Source organism: Falco naumanni, chromosome 10 (assembly GCF_017639655.2).
Source record: "Falco naumanni isolate bFalNau1 chromosome 10, bFalNau1.pat, whole genome shotgun sequence".
NCBI lineage: Eukaryota > Metazoa > Chordata > Aves > Falconiformes > Falconidae > Falco > Falco naumanni.
In genome coordinates this window covers 5655723-5669230 of record NC_054063.1, presented here as the reverse complement: position 1 = coordinate 5669230, position 13508 = coordinate 5655723, and the positions used below count along the sequence as shown (strand labels likewise).

At 37.0% G+C, this 13508-nt stretch overlaps 1 protein-coding gene across 5 annotated transcripts in view; it reads right to left on the bottom strand.

The window, feature by feature from the left end:
- PIK3C2A (phosphatidylinositol-4-phosphate 3-kinase catalytic subunit type 2 alpha) overlaps positions 1-13508 on the bottom strand; it is a 53894-nt gene that overhangs the window by 30112 nt on the left and 10274 nt on the right. For 3 of the 5 annotated variants that reach the window (XM_040607975.1, XM_040607973.1, XM_040607974.1), the window contains exons 2-5: positions 11225-12402; positions 5343-5449; positions 3525-3682; positions 427-547 (exon numbers count right to left, since the gene is read on the bottom strand). In XM_040607975.1, the coding sequence (XP_040463909.1) occupies positions 427-547; positions 3525-3682; positions 5343-5449; positions 11225-12316 (1478 nt within the window). In that variant the 5' untranslated portion in view covers positions 12317-12402. The remainder of the gene's footprint in view (positions 1-426; positions 548-3524; positions 3683-5342; positions 5450-11224; positions 12403-13508) is intronic. The other 2 variants (XM_040607977.1, XM_040607976.1) reach the window with 1 other exon arrangement.

Below are 13508 nucleotides of genomic sequence, written 5' to 3'. Positions count from 1 at the left end.
TTTAACCTAAAAAATTAATGCAGATTTCTAAACCATTAAGTTTTGGGGGGAAAAAACCAAAACAATCACATATTATTCCAGATTATTAGAATTCATCAGTAGGTTTTTCTTTTCCTGGTTGCTGGGATTTGAAGAGCAGCCCAAAACTACAACATCCATTACAGAAATGCTCTAGAATTCTGCATCTAAAAGAACCCTGCATTCAACACAGTAATGTCAGCTTAGAACAGATTTCTAGGAAGATGCTGAGACTCTAACTTGCTGTATCCCAGAGCAACTCTAAAGACTTCTGATCTTTGTGTAAAGTGTGACTCAATGTTTTTAACATCTCCGCTTTCACACATTTATTTGTTAAAAATATACTTCCCAGTAACTGTGCCATGAAAAAGCATGAAATTAAGTATTAATGAAAAAGAGTTTGCTTACTTCTGTAAAACTTCTTCCTGGCCACAGACTTTCAGGATATAGCTGCCAATGTCCACTTCATTCAAGTCATCATGCACCCAGCAAAGCGCCTGCATTATTATAAGCTCAACAGGGGAACTCACTGTTTAAAAAAATTACATCTAAAAGTTAAAAATACAAATCTATAGCAAGTTATATTAACCTATGCTCAAACTAGTAATTTAATGATATTTTTATACTTGTAGTAAAGACTTATGCTTCTATAATATCCTAAGTTTCATAGTCTGATCTTCAATTTTTTTTCCTCAAAGAAAGGCATTGCTGTAAAACCTGCCTGTAATTTAAGAAATTAGTATTTTTTAAAAAATTACTGATATACTGCAGTCACTTGACCAAAAGCACAGAAACAGCCCGCAGTCTTGTTTTCCAGGAGTTTTTATATGACAATAGCTTTTTTATTACAGATTTGCCTTATTTAGCACAGACTTCAAGTAGGTAAGTGACCCTGGAGCTGCTTGAAGTTTAAAAATCAGTATCTGAAGAGCTGAAAATTGAACTTCTCTATTTGCTCTGCTTCTGAGGAAGTATCAGCTGTAGCAGAGGTAAACCGTACTGATAATCCTTTTACTTTCCATTTGTCTAGGGCAGTTTCCACACTGTACAGATCAGATCTCACTAAGCATCACCAAGCCTTTGCAAAAAGCAACTCTTAACTATCAGTACTTTCACATCAGGCTCCAAGCATTTTTTTGAAAACCGTCTCTCCTCTGTTCAGCAACTACACAGCAACAGAAATAATCCCAACCAAACCCAAAATCCATTCCCCTACAGCCACTAGCTGTCACTGACAAAAAGATACAGAGGTATGTTTTAACACCAATGTTTTAAGTACAAAATGTTCTCTACCCCTCACCTACCTAGTTTCTGATCTTCCACTTTAAAACATTCGCAAACAATGTCACTAGATTGCCTCAACATTCTGCAAAAAACACTGTATACAAGCATTTTAATTTTTCATCGGTACCTTCAGGGTGGGGTTTTTCCCCTCCAGGGGCCTTCCTAGTTTCCCCAATTCTTCTTTTAAGAAAGAAATGTTACTACCATGGTGTATACAGAAATAACGCTAAAATAATATTTTCTGCAAGGTAACACAAGTGCTTCATCTCATTAACAGATGATTAATTATTACAAGCACCGAGGTATTTGATGGCATATGAAGAACAAGTACGTGGAATTCAAGAACAAGGAACGATAAGTAGTATGAACTCAGAAACACTAACTCATTAAGACTATTTAAGTTATTAATCTACAGTGAAACTGCTGTACTACTTTCAGCAGAAAATACGGTGGTTGATAGAGAAAAAAGATGCAGGAACAGTTTATAGGCTATAGTCACAGGCTGCATCGGCACAGGTCTGAGCCCTGCAAAGCCTAGTCAAGTAACACAAAGATAATGTTACCAACTTTTCCCCACCCTCTGTTTTGTTGAAAGATATTCATTCCTTGCTGACAATGCAGCGATGGCTCAGGTAGATTTGTACTTCTATGTAAAGTCTAATGAACAAGTGCAAAATGAATAGGTATACCCAAATAAGCTCTAAAGTTTATCCATTTCCCTTCTGGGTCCTTTCTACACATGGAACTGTCAGAACTCTGGAAGGCTGCAGCTCCTTCTGAACTGCAAGACTGAAAGCCATACTAAAGCAGTTCTAGCATTACAATGTTAAGGTATGCAACAATTTGATCAAGAAGAGAAGGAATTAAAGGAAGAGAGTAACTTTAAATATGTCTATTACTAGTCACGTATGAGCTACAGATACTTGTCTTCTATAGCCAGTGAAAGTAGTAGTTTGTGATTAGTTTTAGCATCAGAAAGAAAGCAGAAAGCACAAAGAATAAGATACGTGGGGCTACAACACAAAACACATTCCAAGGTATTCACAAAGCTTCTAGAAATTAAGGGTTGAAGCCGTAACATTGTACTTACGCTACCAAAGCCTTTTGTAGGCAAGGATTAAGCCTATAATATTAGGAAAATTATCTTCATCTTACAGATTAAGAGCAAAAACACTTCCTAGGCTACACTTACAGCGCACCTCATTTCCTAATGAAGGAGTATTAAGTCACGAATGAGAACTCTTGTGCCCTGAGAGCTTTTCCAATAGAACAGCTAGTTTAAGCATAATAGAGCAACTTCCTATCTTTTGAGAACAACTGACTAAAGCATCTACAGTGTTAACAGATAATGAACCACATGATAAAAAACCACCACAGCATAGCTCCACTACTAGCAGACATGGTCTGGGAATGGGAACCCTTACAAGGGCTAAGAGGTCACAACAGTATAGAGGCTAAAATGTAAGTTGCTCCTGAGGTACATTAACTGACTGTTATTTTATCACCAAGAACTGTCACAAGTTGGCAGCATCCAGTTACTGCCTTTAATACAAATATGCTGTGCAGTCAAGACTGCACAAAGAATAAGTTTATGTACAAGAACAAGACAAACCTAAGAGTCCCACTGCAAACTAATACTCCCAGTTACCCACAGAACTGGGCCACCTAGTTGTGGCATATCACAACAGTATTAGTTTAGTGTTTGTGTTCATAAGCATACATTGAAGTAATAGGTAAATTCAGTGTTTATTCATACTTCCCAACAGCGATTTGTCTAAATTTTTAGATAGCTTGCAAGAGTTTAAACACATGTTAGAGTGTTGAAATAAAAAATTCAATTGAAAGTTAATAGTCTCAGTCCTGGTGTCATTGTCCCCTCAATTACCATAAAGTAGGTCAAACGCTTGAAAAAACTGTTTTAACATTCCCAGCTGTGGATAGAATAGTGCTTTTGGTTTGCTCAGCTTTCCTTTTACAAAAAAAAAAAAAAAAAAAAAAAAGGGGGTTCACTTTTAACAGGTTTTAAATACCTTCTGATGGACACTGACCCAGAATTCGGTTCTTTCTTCAGTTACCTTTTCCCCATTCCCCACAAGCAATCCACGCACCCGAGCCCCCGGGGATTACACAACCTGAAAGGCGTTGGCCTAGACTGAGCATACAGTCTTAACCCACCATTCTAAGCCTTACAACCAACTCCAATTTAAAAAGCAGCAACATACCATCACACGTAAAAGTTACTGGTTGCTGGAATTCTTCAATTTCTATAGAAACCTTGATACTGGCACTCTCCCCACTTATACTTCTTTGCAGCATGATTGGACTCAGCACAAAGCCTGGATTTGTTTGCCGATTAGTGTAAGGAAACTTGGTCCTCAGTCTGAAAGTAGAGAAGGTTTATGAAACATTGGAATGGATAAGTCTAAGTCTACAGCAGAACAACACAGTAACAACCACAAGCCAGAACAGTAAAGACTAGCTTTTTACCAAAATTGTATGTACAAAACACCATTTAGTTTTTTTGCTCTCAACAGAACACTGCCCACAGTATTTATACAAGTAGTAGTTAGAAAATGTGTCTTAACTATAAGCTAGGGTTTTTTTTCCTATGTAGCTTAAAATATTTAATAGGTCAATGCTTACAGGACACATCCAGCTTCTGTAGAAGCTACACTCTAAAATGGTCTAAAGGCTAATCCACAGCATTTACTAAAAATTAATTTTTAGAAAGTACTTTTATGCACAAAAGACCACAAAACTCTTTACACATTTCAGTTTTTGGAAGTCTAATCTGAACTTAGATACTATACAGAAGTTAGTTATTCCAAGCAGTAGAAGTTAAGAAAGAGGCCTAAATTAAGGAAAAGGCTTCTATTTAGGACATGATCAGTATAAAACATTCACCTACTAATGAACAGGCAGTACTTTGATGCTGGCTTTTAGTTTTTAATAGCTGCTATTTAAAAAGGATGAAATAATCTAACCTTAGCCTTCTGCCAATATTGTAGTATTATTATAGGAGATTAAGAACAGAACTCATCTATAATGGTCATCTATTTCATCATCTTGATTACCGACAACAGCATAAATAGAAAAAAGGAATCCCTCTCGCTTGTCCAGTCAAGAATCCATCAGCATTTTAAGCACTGGGTCTTGAAAGAAAGGGCAACAACCAGATCAACTATAAACTGTTGCAACAAGCCTATTTTATGCGAGCTTTGACTTGTTGTTCATCAGTAAGTTTCACAGGTATAAGAATTATCATTGGGTTTACGGAGTTTCCTTCCATTTTGTAAACATTCCTGTATTAAAAAGTAGAGATCTTAGAATTTGAAGGATAGCAGCTATTTCCCCCCATTATTTCTTGGATTTTGATCTTGAGAGGGGGGAAAAAGGCAAGACACCTAGTTTGTCTTCTCTAGGAAAACAGAAGAAAATTTTTTTAAAAAAACATTCTCATTAAGTCATGGCAGTAACCAAACAATAAAGGAGAATTCTGGTTGATTAAGTCCCATCTTATTTGCTAAGACCATCGAGAAATTTCACCACCTGAACAAAGCAGGAACAAGTTTATTTCTTACAGAATTCCAGTTGTGAAAGCAAAATAATGAAAGCATTTAAGGGTTAGAAAGTTGAAGTTACAGGATTTAGTGAGATGCATCAGCTAAGAAAGACTTCAAATTCTTTCAAAATAAATTGTATTAAAAAAAGACAGAAGACTACACAAAAAAATAGTTTGATGATAAAGTATTACAAAAACAAGGAAGACTGAGTGGAAAGTTACAGGACCAAAAGAATAAAGATGACACATAATAATCCAAAAGTACTGAACACCTTAACAATTCTGTTGCATTTTTTAGAAAACAAGACAAATCCAGGAAAAACTGGGACTAGAAAAGGGAAAAGGATACATACTGAAAACTGCCCCATCAAGCAAAAAAAAAAAAGAAAAAAGCTGCCTCTGTCAATCTAACTGAGAATTAATTACTTAGCTTTTCTTTTTCCTTCTGAAAGCTAATTTGTGTTCAGTAATTTCTTACTTTGTAATTGCTCGAGAAAAAGCTGACAGTTCTTGATTCTGCCCTTCAATTTCTTGCAGAAGCACGTTTCCTGACAGCATGCCAGTGGTCCCATTGTCTTTCTGCAACTCAAAGAAAAAACAGTATTTAAATAGCTGCAAATGTACTCCTATAGCCAGCAAAGCCACATGTAGACTATAGATTTTTCAGAAGTCTGAAGTTTACTATTAGCTTTAGGTCTACTTCTATAAGGAGAAAAAAAATGTATATAATTAAGTTGAACAGTAAAGGTTTGCCGGACCAGTGACTCCTTTACAGAAGGTAGTTTGACAGCATCATTATCAGGTAACAAAGTTGCAAACATAACAGTTCTCAAGCTCCCAGCAGTGACCTGTTGCATTAGAACGTGGCTAGGTTTTGCTGAACCAGAGGAGGAAGACAAACAAATGTTTTTTCCACCACTTGTGCGATTCAGCTTTCAGTACAGTCCCAGAAAGAACCGCTACACATCAGTTCTGCCCATGATTACCTTTTCCTACAAAGCAGGAAAAGATAAATTGTACACCGGAAGGAAGCAGTGTTCAGGACACTAAACTCTGAACCGATCTCATGGTATCAAGTTACTGCTGTTTTAATCCCTTATGCCGTACACACGTGCCGGCTCCCAAAAATGTAAACCACATCTTTGAAGCATCTCATCTAAGAAACAATTGCTAAGGAACTTCAGTTTCAAGTAACAAAAATCTAGTAAGCTTTAAAAACAAAAAAACAACCACAAATAAAAAACCCTGCAGCAGTTTTTAATCTGTATCTGTTTCCGATCCAATTCAAAATACAGCCATACAAATGCTAGTGTAAGCAAAAGGGAGAAAGCAGCTGGGGCAGCCAGTGGGGCTGAGATGGAACTCAATTATCTGTAGTCTAACAGCCTCCACCGAAGCATTCATGGAACTCCAGCGAAATGCTCCCTGGAATAAATAGATTCTGAAGAGTTTGCTCACATCCAACCCAGGATCACTGTGCATAAAGGATAAAGACTTCTGACCAGTTACATTTTACACCCAGTGCTTTTTTGCAAGGCTTACAGAAGTTTTTAATACACCCACCCATGGGTCCAGGGGAAAAAAAAAAAAAAAAGGAGAAAAAAAGAAAAAAAGGCAGGTGGCCCTATGGTTTTTCTGAAAAGCATTACTATTAATTACGATTTCTAACATGAATAAAACTAGTATGTGGGTTATTTATTATTAACTGAGAAAGTTAGCCAAGCATCTAATTTCATTGCAGCATATCAGACAATATAGTCAAATTAGACCGTCTCAGAAAAGGGGTCAAATTGTAACATCAGGTCTTTTTCTGTTAGGATTTTTTTTTTCCTCAAACTTGTTCAAGCAGTATAGCATAAACTTGGAAGGGATAATATATGCAACCTGTAATTGCCACTTGAACCGCATTTAAACCTAGTTATTTCAGCTAAAATACTGGTTTCATGATCAGTTCAAAAGGATAAATTCTATGTAATTGGGGATTAGCCATTAGGAGCAGGAAGCTGTGAAGTCAGAAAACCTGCAATGAGATTCAGAGGCACGTAAAATGACTAAAATTTAGAAAGGTTCTTTTATTCTAACATTTCAGACAAGTTCTGTAACATAAAAATACTTCTGGGCAACTGCACCAGACTTGCTGACAAACCTGTGCAATTGTACCTAGCACATGCCTTCTTCAAGCAATTACACAATAACAAAACAAAAAGATCATACAAGGGAACAGGAAGGTAACATACCAAGTCAAAGGTAAACACCTCCCATAAGGATTCAATGAACTGCTAGTCAGCACTCCACACAGAACCCAATCATTTCAAATCAAGAAGGTGGCTATACAAATGTTAAGTTTTCTCTGTTTAAGAACTCTTCTTGAAGTTAAGTAACACTACAATCAAGTACTCAAAGTACTCTGCAACTCTAACCAGAGTATAAAAGCAAGGGGATTACTTAAAAATCACATCAGTGATGCAACATTGCCACTTTATGCCATTATGTGACACTTGAATTATTTACAGCAAAATTTGCAGGTTATTCTACTGTTAAATTCAAAGTTTAGGGAACTACAAGCCATTTGTATACATGTAAGCTTTGCCAAAAAAATCTCATATAATGAGCAAAGGAGAAAAAAAAAAAGGTTAATTTAGTTACCCATAGTTGACCTCAGGTCATATTTGGCAAAGGAGAAAAACCTATGTTATTACACATATATATTGCTGGAAATTACCTGCTGGAATATTAAGAACACTAAATTCCTTCCTGCTTTTATAGTTTAATTTCAATACTAATTTTTGATTACTTTTTGGAAGTATTTCAGGAGGATAAGCTTTGACAAACTAAGAAATCTACTTAAAATACACAGTACTCAGATGATTAGAGTTTTGAACAAGTAAGATTTGAATTTCTTTAACTTCCAGATGAGCAAATCTAAGGGGTACAAAAGCTATCAGTCAAGCAGGAAATAACTTTTAAGAAAGGACTTCAGGCCAAACTAAATAAATAGTTCAGTACAGCCTGCAAAAACAATTACTCTTAACAATAAAAAAAAACCCCAAACTCAGTAATTTACCAGAAGCCAAGTTAATTAAGTAAATTAAATCCTACGAGTACATAAGGCCACAAGACTCTTCAGCTCTGTGGAGAGGAAAGCTAGAGAAAACACCACCTAAAATAGGACAAACTGACGATCTTTGCATCTGCTTTCAGATAGGAGAGTCACAAACACTGAAGTGTTTAAAGGGGAATACTGAATATATAGATACTTCATCAAATATGAGGCAAAACTCAAAGCAATCTGTTGATTCAAGAGATTAAATATAGTATGTTAGAATCTATATGACTAGGATTTTTTACTAATAGTTTTGTTTAAAGGGTCAGTGAAACTGGGTTATTCAGGGGGGAAAAGAATGATCCAGACTAGTTAGGATGCAAGACTTACACACTTTGAAGGAAATATATACCTGTCGGTAAATGGCATAAGATACAAGCGAACTGTCAAAAAGAGGCTACATAACTCAGCTCCCTACTATACCACCAGATGGAAAATTACTTAAGCTAGAAAATAAAGTAGCAGCACAGGATGGACAGAAGATAAAGCAGAAGCCACAGGTTATGTTGAAAGGATATCCATTTGAAAGACTCTCTTTAAATCTACCTATTATCTTCTTTAATAACGGCACAAGCAGCAGAAATAACCCTGGTGATAACTTACAGTCTTGTATTATAATCCAGACTAGAACTGGAGTATTATGCCAAAACTGGTTAACCACAGACTGGAGGAGCACAAGCGAGAAGTAGATCTTGAACCTTCAATGGGGCATCCACTGTAGGACTCTGCTATAAATTAAGAACTTGTTTGAAAAAGCTGGTGGCTTAAGAAAATCAGAAATACCAACTACGGGATCAGTAAGTGCTGTTGTGAAGGTATCATGAATAAAGCAAATGCAGTAAGACTGTATCAGGCAGAATACCCCTACCTGTAACGAGGGTGTAGTTATGCCACCGTACATGGCACACACGTGGTACACTGTGCTCTCACACAGAGTGCTAAAATTCTTGTAAGTCATCTTCAAAAAAAAAGTGACAGGAAAGAGTATCACACAGAGCTTGCAACGAAACCTGACAGAAAGTCAGTGTCTCTTGTAACATGTTGAGGTGAACATCAAAATGGTTCTTTACCTGAAATACCTGCTGTTCCATCCTGTTAAGGACATTTGGTAAGAGCTAGTTAGGAATGCATTTCTGCTGAAAATCAGATGACTGATGAGGATTGCGAGGGGCTAGAACAGTCAAAAGTAGCAGGAGGAAAACACCACGTGAAGGCAGAGCTTAAGTATTACATGAATCAGTTAACATGTGATCCACAAATAGCATGGGATTGGGCCTGATGAACAGAAGAGACCTTTTTAAATCCTGCATTCTTGAAAAAAAACCTGGAATCTATAAAAACATACTTCATTCAGCAACAGTCAAATACTACTTTCTACAGACAACACCTCAGAAGCACCGATCCAATATAATCTAGCTATTGTAGTTAATGGTTTCATTACAACGAACCAAACACCACTGGAAAACTTACAAACACATCACTAGATAGCATGACAAACTGAAGCAGCAAACTGCTGTAGACCCCAAATTTACACACCTTTCCAAATACTAGGAAATAACCAAGTTCACATATCACAGCTCAGCAGTGAGTGGAAAAAATAAAATCCAAGTTCAACTAAAGATCTTCACATATGTATGTTAAAAATGCAATCCCTTAAAGACAAAAGTAAAGGGATTTTTTGGGTTTATGGGGTTTTTTTGTCCTTCGCCACTGGCCTTCTATTAAACTTTTGCCAGCATCTGAAAGCTAGCCCAGAAAAAAAAACAGGAAAACCTTCAGAAGAGGAGCCAAAAATTTCACTTCAATAACCATTTAGACAGCTCTTTAAGCCAAAGTCTAGTAAAATATTCCTTTTTCTGAGAAAAAAAAACCCTCGCTCAGCTTGGGGGAGGAAGAATTAGGGGAGCAATGTGGAAAACATCCTTGCCCGATACCAGTTGTTTTTTATGGCATGTCCCTGGCCTATTAAAACACCTAGAAAGACAACACCTAAGAGTCAAAACAGCTGCCATCCAAAGTCTCCAAGGCAAACAAATCTTTTACCTTCCGACCAGTTCCTACAAATACATTTTTTCCTGTGATTATCACCCCTGCCAGGGTTTTAACTTTTCCACTGAAGACTTCTTCAGTCTCTGTACTCTGCCTATCAAAAAATAAAAATACAAAGTATTCACATTCACTTTCTAGTGACGTGACTAATACTTAAAAATGTAACATCTTGGTTTATGATGAAATTATCACAGAAAGAATTTTAAAGGATAGGAATAGGTAAATAATCCATAGTCATTCACTAGACTTGGAAAAGGGTAGGATGCACTTACGGGGGCATCATTAACCAGATGAGATTGCGACGGTATTGATCATCTGCTTTACGGTTTAGTTTTGCTACACATTGCATGTGCTCAATGTACAAAAATGATGAGCATCATAACTAAAGCCTCTGTTGACATTTTTGTCTTGAAAGTTTTATGAAAGTAATCCTGATCCTGGAGCAGAAGTCAGCCTTTTGCCCTGCCTGATAAAAATATAATATCACACAAAGATGGTCTTCCTTCTTCCAGAACAGAAGTGCAGGGTTTCTGACCCGACAGGCATCCGACCTTCCAGGATAATATAACCAAAATGTTCAGTTGCAGGATCTCTAGCACTCCTGCACAGGTAGAAAGCTTTCTACCTACGAAAAAGTTGCAGTGGTCCTATGAAAGACTGCAAGTGATACTGGGAGTACAGAAAATAGTTTTCACTATGCCACTTATCTTTCTATTCTAACTTTTTTATATATAAAAAAAAGTTGACAGATTCTAGTAAAAGGCAAAAAAAATTTTATTTCTCCCCCCCCCCCGCCAAAATCTGAGATCAAGGCTGCTCAAGATAAAGCTTTAAGTGTCTAACTTTGTATCTTTTTATGGTGCAGTATCATGGGAATTGCTCATTAATTTAAACGTTTATCAACATAATTTAAATACTGAATTGTTCTAATGATTATTTCCATTTGTTTGTGGTGTGCTGAAAAACACCAGCTTCCTCAGTAAATGCGGAAAGATTACACAAGACTAGAGTTATTTTGGGATTTAGTTCAGTAGTAATGTTCAGTTTTCTGAGTATCATTAATACATACATACACCATTAACATCACACTATTTGGACACTGGTCAAGCCAAGTAAATATATAAATAAATCCAGACCTTACAGTGTCTCTAAACACTGTGATTAATCTTTACTATTATACTGCAACTTACAAATAATTATTTACATACCTGTGATGTTTGGCCCTGTAGCTTTGCAAGTTGAGTTGTTCGCATGTTTAAGGACTGGCTCCTCGTAACTGTTGCTCCAGATGATTTTCCATTTACTTTTCTTTCCAGATGACAAGTTACTAACAGCTTCTCTTCTAACAGCACAGCATCCCATGGATCTTCAGCAGTCATACTCAAAGCCCTCTCTCCATCATTCTCTACATTTAAAGTCTCCACACTATCCACTTTCGGTTTACTTAGAGGATCCAAGTCTAACCAATCAAATTTACTAACATCCCTGCAGCTTTCCGAGGGTGGTAGGTTAGAAACTGCAGACTTTATAGCAGTCACTTCCAAGTCTGTGCTTGACTTCCCATTTTTCAGAAATTCTGAGGTGCTTGCAATTTTGTCAAATACCTTTGCCATTTCTGGTGTAAGTACTGGTACGGGAGGATATATAGGTAGGCTTCCTTGTGGATGGAAAGGTGTAATAGCTGCCGGTGGGTATGAAATGTATTGCAACTGCCTTGGAAGACCAAGATAAATAGGTTCTCTAGAGTGATAGGAGGACATACTTGGATGGAATCCATTCTGAAATACACCAGTCTGTTTTGTGTAAGAAGCTGAGGGGTAAATAGGAGGTAAAGTGCATGTCACAGGTGCTGGTGTCCCAGGCATCCACTGTCTTCTTTGACTCGTAGGCCCAAGATAAAATTGTGAAGACACAGATGGGCTCAAAATAGGACTTACTGGTAATGTAGGTACTTTACTAGATTCAAAAGTGTCATCCAGCAACAGTTTCTCTAGTTCAGCATGCGTAAGCTTCTCTATGTCAACAGTACTTAGTTTATCTTCCATGCTCTTGGCATCAGACTCTGGAAACACCATGAGATCATGGTCCTGTTTGCTATGAGTCTGTGCTTTTTGTCTGGTGCTACTTAAAGAATGAAAAGTTTGTTTATTACCAGCTACACCTCTTTCTTTCTGCATCTTAGCTAATGCCTCAGCTTCCATCTGCAATGCCTCCTCTTTGTCCACATCTTTTGACCTTGCAGCTGCCAAAGAAGGTGATGAGCGCTGTTTAAATCCATTGCTACTGGATATCTGGGCCATACCGCAAGAGCGGATATCCACTTAAAGCAGCAACACTTCCCTTGTACTGGTTGTCTACTCTTGGCTTCGGAAGAGACTTAGCAGATCTGAAAAGGAAATGAAGCATTAGAAACACATAAAAGAGATCATATGGGGAGAACTACAAAGTCATACGTCACCAACTGACAAGGTTGCACGTGTTCTCCAGAAACCCAGGACATTTTAAAATTTTAGAGACTTTTTTTGGCCAGGGGTGGGATTGGTGGTATCAAACAAACAAGCAAAAAAAAAAAAAGCAACACAATTACTTTCACAGCCTTTGAATTAACCGAGACTGATTTATTCTTCTTACTAGTACCTACCAGGAGATAATTACCTGGTTTCTTTTTGCACCACCAAACCTAAGACACAGAAAAGCAACATTCAGATACCTAACTGTTCACAGATTTGAACAATTCTGCCCATCTCGCCAGGTTCAATATCAGAAGCAGAAATCATTCTAAAGACTATACAAATATCTAGCATTGATAAAGCACACTGTCAAGAAAACTTCCAGTGTTACTTCAATTTATTACAAAAACAGGCCTATCAAACTGCTATTTGACAACTGTGATAGTCATAATGATGCTGAAGGCCCTCCCTTCCATTGGAAAGATACCATTGCCTCTAAACAAGAGAAAGTAATGCTTACGAAATGCTATTTTTTGAACAAGCAAGATAAGTGATTTAAGTACAGCTGCTTATTAAGGAATCCCTTTAATAGCCCCTTAAAGGAAGCCTCATTCACCACACAATAAGGGAAGAAACTGTGAAAGTCACTTTTGCCTAAAGGCCAGCACCAAGAAATTGGAAAAATCTAAGATGTCAATCTCGTGCTCAGTACTATTATTCAAATTCCCATATTCACCACAATATCTATTCATCTTGACTAAAATAATCTTACAAGAGATTACCACAAGAACTATGTTACTTTTCAATATTATTTCTACTTTATTCTACAGCTTTTACACACAGCCAGGTTAAAGTTGAATACAGGAGATAAGATGTCTTCCAGCAACAGTCAGTATATATATATCAACTAGCAAGATAAAAATCATGAATAATGAGTTTCTGCTAGGAGGTTTACATAAACAGCAATCTTCATTAAAACACAGTTTCACTGAACTTAGATGAGCCCTTGAGATGTAAACCATCTCTACAAAATCTACATAAC